General features: G+C 40.3%; 1 protein-coding gene across 3 annotated transcripts in view; it reads right to left on the reverse strand.

The window, feature by feature from the left end:
* Nucleotides 1–667: 667 nt before the first annotated feature.
* Nucleotides 668–5,851, reverse strand: part of EMCN (endomucin) — a 55,150-nt gene continuing 49,966 nt past the window's right edge. For all 3 annotated transcript variants that reach the window (XM_017736859.1, XM_017736860.1, XM_017736858.1), the window contains 2 exons: nt 3,641–3,703; nt 668–2,410 (listed from right to left, as the gene is read on the reverse strand). In XM_017736859.1, coding sequence (XP_017592348.1) covers nt 3,645–3,703 — 59 coding nt within the window. In that variant the 3' untranslated portion in view covers nt 668–2,410; nt 3,641–3,644. The remainder of the gene's footprint in view (nt 2,411–3,640; nt 3,704–5,851) is intronic.

The following is a 5,851-nucleotide window of genomic DNA, read 5'->3' on the forward strand; positions in this document are numbered from 1 at the left end:
AGTTCATCACCTCCTGTTAAAGCCAATTCCAGCACCTCCAGCCCTGTAGAAGAAAAGTGCCCCAAATATTCTTTCAAATCCTTTCTGTGCTTTACAGATATCCTTCAAGCAAATCTGTCTTCTCTCCTTCACACCAACATTAATTCCCTTGTGATTTTTTTAACAAGCATGGAAGTTCATATGTCTCCCTTTACCACAAGTTTTGTCATTTCAGGGGTTAAGAGGATCTCAGGCTCTTATTTCTGCTCTCCACTAAACTCACCTCTTTTACTTCATACACACTCAGCACAAGTCAGTCCCTTTGAGAGATGTTTCCCAGCCTTCTGATGAGTTGGTTGTCTGCCGTGCCCCTTATCATGAAGAGCCCAAACACCTTCCCTGTTTTGGTGTTTTTCACTTTTCCAGTATCAGGATTTGCAGAGGCCTGCTCTCTCCCTGTCGCTGATTGTAATGAGGAGGAGTTTCCACTTGCCACCTCCAGCATGCCTTCTGCAAGGTTTCATGGAGCTCCTGCCACCACCATGCCCAGAATATATAATGTCTGCTCTCCAGGCTTGTCATAAAGGGTCCAGCTCATTCTGTGATACAGGATCACAGAGTAATGCACAACAGTTGTGCTAGACATGGGTAATGGATTGCATTTCTGCAAACAGAAAAGGATAGCTACTTAATAAAGATAATAAATTTTAATAGGCAGTACATTTTTTTTCTTGACACAACATGGTATTTTCTGAATGTATTTTGCACAAAAACACAAACAGGTATTTCACAATCTTTCTCTGCTTTTTTCTACTGTCCTTTCACTGTGATACAATATACCACAAAATATCTTGGGTTTTTAATCAACATGAAAATCCACAGTGACTGCTTTTTTTTTTTGAAGGAAACTTCATCAATCAGGAACCAGAATAGTTGTAGATGCCAACTAGCATATTTCAGATGGCCTGACCTTTCCAAAGTAGGCATCCAAGACTCCTCTGCTCCTGAAGAACACAAGTGATCCAGGAATACCTGAATGAACCACGTAAGTTCAGCTGCAGCATGGACACTTGTTTGTTCCCCATCTTTTATCAAGCTTCATCAAAAGTCTTCCATGGTGCCACTAAGACAGAAGATTATCAGACCCACCCAAGTGGAAGTAAGAGCAATGGCCAAGCACAGGGAAATAAACACTTTTCAGATTTGTCTATAGACATGAACTAATAAATCTGCTCAGTCTCTTACCATAATGCTAGGCAAGTTTTAATATTTCAAAGAAGGAAATTGGAGAGAGAAGTTCCTCAAAAGTATTGTATCAATAGGTAACAAAACTTAGATGATCATCCTGGATCTTGGTCCTACACTTAGACCAACAGTTGTCTTCTTTCAATTTTCAATTAAAAAAAAAGTAATTCCTGGAATGCTACAAGTCAGTGGATTGAGACTGAGCAGATGCTCACAGTAATATAACTTTCAAACATTTATAGTTCTAGAAAGGTAGGGTACATGCAGATAGAAGCACTACTTGATATTTTGGAACTGCCAGCTCTGTACAAATTAAGAGCTACTGTAATTAGCACTTGAAACACTCTCTAAACTTCCAGAGTTATTCAATAACCCACAGGAATCCAATGCATTACTCAGAACACAGGGACGAAGGTTCATCTGTGAAATTGCTTCCCTTGCTGATTCCCACTGTGTGCCCCAGGCTATATGGGAGTCATATTTGTAGCAAACATAATGCAATTAGCCAAGGAACAGGTGAAAACCAACTATTGCCTGCTACATTACAAGGATTATATTCAGTAATTTACAGAATTTAAAAGAGGCTCAGTGCAAGGTATATTCCTCCCTTCACAGAAAACAAGCACACACTTCAGCATCTCAGCCGGGCATCCCACCCTGTAAACATTTGTGACAAGCAAAGCATGTGCTACAGTGAGGAGTCTCATGGAAAACACTGAATTAATTTTCATAGTGGCTGTTTGCCCAGTCCTGTTTCAAGGGTCAGGCCCTGTTTGTATTCTGCTACATACAATTAAAAGATCCCTAGCTACCATAGGTTCAACAAAGTATACTGACATATTCCTTCCTCTGTGTGCAGAAAACATTTTTAGTAGCTACTATGCAAACATCACCTAATTTTTACATTATCTTCACCCTTCTTCTTTTTACATTCTCTTCAACCTGTTTCCCTGCTTTTACTATATGTGAAAATAATAAATATATATGATATACCAGTAATTAAGCCATCAAAAAATTACATGTCTTTCCAGAAGTGAAAGGAGATGCTTGAGATTTAGAAGTCAAAACCTGGTCATTGACACAAGTGCCCCGATGGTAAAAAGCTTCAGCTGCTCCACATTTCCCATTGAAATGCAACTTTGGTGGGATGTTCCTGGATATTGTGATAAAACAGGCTGCTTCACATCTGAAATGACAAGTGTATCTCAGGATTATTATTCCAGGTAGGGTTGTTCAGGAACATAGGAGCAAGCTAAAATGGAAGACACAGAATAAATCCAATATAGGTTAGACAATAAGGATTAAATTCATTGTCCAGGCCATTGTCTTGCATCCACACAAACTGAACCACCTCTGGGTTTTCAATAATGTAGGCAAAACTGCATTCTGCTGCTCTAATTCAAGGAACAAAGGAGGTAATTTTGTCCTTTTTATTGGCATCAGGAAAGCTCGGTCTCTGCATGCTAGAGGAAATGAGAATAGGCCAAAACCATCAAAGATGTTCCTCACATCTCTGGTCAGCCAGGTATTTCTCAGTGGAGGGTGATGGGACCCATTCTAGAGGGGCTTCATCCTACAGTGCTGGTGGGAGGCTGGGCTTTGCCAGAGCCTCTGTCGGGTCCATCCCACACATGCTGGGACACCCAGCTCCTCAGGCCATCCTTCTCCCCTACCTCCTGCTCTACCCTGGTCACTTAGGACCCTTCCCACAGCTGCTTCCTTCTCCCTCAGCAAAGGACCACAGCTCTCCACAAATGAGAGAAGCAGCTCCATGGGAAGTGGATACTGTGGTGCCTGAGAAAGCTTCATAAATGAAGGACAATGCAGTGCCCACATAAAAAACTGGGTTTCAGAGGCACTCTGATGGTCTCTGCCACCTCACACATAAAAATAGCATCCAGCACTTGCTGTGTATGTTAACCACCAAGGATTTCAAGCGGTAATAAACCACCTCAATCAAAGTGCTGGCTTTTTTCATGAAGTGAAAAAGATTCAGATTTTTCATGGAAAAAAAAGGAGCAAAAAATTTCTGGGTACCAAATCTTTTTTTTTTAATAGGTATCTGTCTTTAAAAATCTATTCTTTCTCACACAAACAGAAAGAAAATTTACTCAGGGATTTACATCCAGGAAATGCTGAACAGTTAAAGTCACATGCTCTTGCCTATATAGGTCTGTCTCTGGAGCTGGCAGCTTCTTCAGTTTGCCTGTGAATCTGGTCACAATGGTGTGCTCAAGCTGAGCTTTCTTTAAGACATTTTTCCTTGAGGCTGCTGCCAACTTAAGTCATTGTTCTTTTTGGTTTGCATTTTTAACCCTTTTTTTTAGTTATGTGGCACAATACCAAGACTAAAAAGTATTAAAGGGACTGACAAACACTAATGTTACAGGATGGAAAACAAAGGCTATGAACTTACATATTTATTGCTGAGATGTGAAGAGTTGCCGAGTTTTATTCTTCCCATGAGATGAGTGCTCTCCTAAGACACAGAAAATATATTTGCATCAGATAAACATGGAAAGACAAAAGGACCAATGAGTCTAGCAGGAACACATCACTGACCACTGTACAAACCAGCCAGTCTCCTTGTCAGATTTACATAATGCCAAAAACTGTCCACACGATAGATTTTTAGCACTCTTCCTAGTTTATTGATTATCTGCCCTGCGATTTGCTCAAAAATGGTGGGTTACTACCACAACATATTTTCCAAGGCAGTTCTCAAGGGGGTTGAAGAGGAATAAAACTTTAATTAATTTATAGCTATGATTAGAACATTGAATTATAACAATAAGAAGATAGAACTATAAAATTAATTTTTGCCAGTAACACTGACATCAGCTCAGTTCCTCCAAAGCAGAAGAATAAATATTTAAGAACTTCACACAATTCTCAATCCTCCTTCCCTGGAGAAGCAGAGGCACTACCAGCAGTTACAGGCAGGCAAATAAGAATCCAGATGAGGACGTGTTTACAGATGTCCTATTTCCAAGGGCATGTCCCAGGAATGGCAGTGGAATTACTTTATGTCAGAGATTTGCACATGGAGATGAACAGGGAGTGGCATTCACAGACTGTCCAGAGCCACATGGAGATAGGCATGAGGGTGGGAAACCCCAAATGCCTCCAGGAAACTGCCTTCTGCCTCCCTACTCACCTGCAGGAGACAATTTAATTCCTTGTGCACACACGAGAGGCAAGGAAGTGATGTATTACATTCCAGAAGAAGTGAATATGTGTTAAAAAGCTACAAATGATCAATGGCCTGGGGTTGCAAATTGTAACACAAGTTAGGATTATAGAAAAATTCACTGATTAGGCATTTAAATGATTAGCAGCCAAATTAAATAGTTGCACTCCTGAAGAGAATGGAAAAGACTTATCAATAGTTTTACAACAGCTTTTCTTCACAGCAAAAAAAGGCTCTTTAATTTAGTCCAGCTTTTTGGAGATGAGTATAAGACTTGGTATCTGCTAAAAACTGTTCAACAATAATGTGCTGGAATGGTGTTCACTTCCCAAGGGTTCAATTTTGGAAAAAAAACATTTTAAAGTAATTTTGAAGTGTTGCTAAGATAGAGCTTCAGAAGTTCTGATCATGTCACATTTCAGGTAGAGAAAAGAGAATCACAGGTTTCTTCTAGGAAAAAACTGAAACATCTTAACAAGGCATGTTTTTTGTTAGATAAAAATCTTGTTTTGAAAAGCTAAAATAAAGTGAACCAGTTCAAATATTGCACAGTTTTATACTAACAAAGGAATGAGATTTTCAAGAACGCTCATTTCTTTTTTAGTTTTTTTCCCCTTCTGCATGTCTCTACTTTCCTTGTTTAATATATAGAAATAGAAGATTAAATAGAGGATGAAAGAGAGAAGTTGGCAAAACTGTTTAAAAAAGAAGGTGATGGAGAAATTGTGAAATATATTACCATGCAGAAGAAAATATTCAATAGTGGTAATAAATATCAGTACTTTTCTATCAATTCCACTCTCAGCTGTTTTTTCTGCAGACAGATTCACATGGAAGCACCCCAGGAAAATAACATATCTAAGGGCAGGCTCCAGAGTCAACGTAGCTCCCCGAGAACATCCCATTTATGCCACTAGACCTCGGATCAGTGTATGAAATGGGCGAGCAGCATTGGCTGCAGAAGGCAGAGTGTTTGAGTGGTACCTGCCCGCAGCAGTAGCCAGGCCAGGGGGGGTGACTCTGCCTTTCTGCACACCCTGAGACTGCAGCACACAGACACTCACGCCCTATCCAGATTTCCTGCTGCTACACCTTTTATCCCTGGAACAGTGAACAGTATAATATCAATGTCTGGTGAGAAATGGATGCAGGCAGGGATGCTCTATGTTGCTTTGCACTTCCAAGAGGGCAGGAGCCTGCAAGACTTGTGAAACGAAACCAAGTTATGGCTGCTCCATGGTTGCAAATATGCCTGAAGATATTTGTCATAAGGTCTGCGATCATTAGTGCCAGCCAACAATTCAGTGATAATGAGACAATGATTATACACTGGAGAAGAAGTGGTCACAGATGCTCTCTGTTCAAGAGATAAAAGGGTAATGGATGGGTTTAGATACAGGGCTGCAGTATGCCTGGAGATTGCACAGAGACGTGTCC

The sequence above is a fragment of the Corvus brachyrhynchos genome, unplaced genomic scaffold (genome assembly GCF_000691975.1).
Source record: "Corvus brachyrhynchos isolate BGI_N302 unplaced genomic scaffold, ASM69197v1 scaffold175, whole genome shotgun sequence".
Lineage (NCBI taxonomy): Eukaryota > Metazoa > Chordata > Aves > Passeriformes > Corvidae > Corvus > Corvus brachyrhynchos.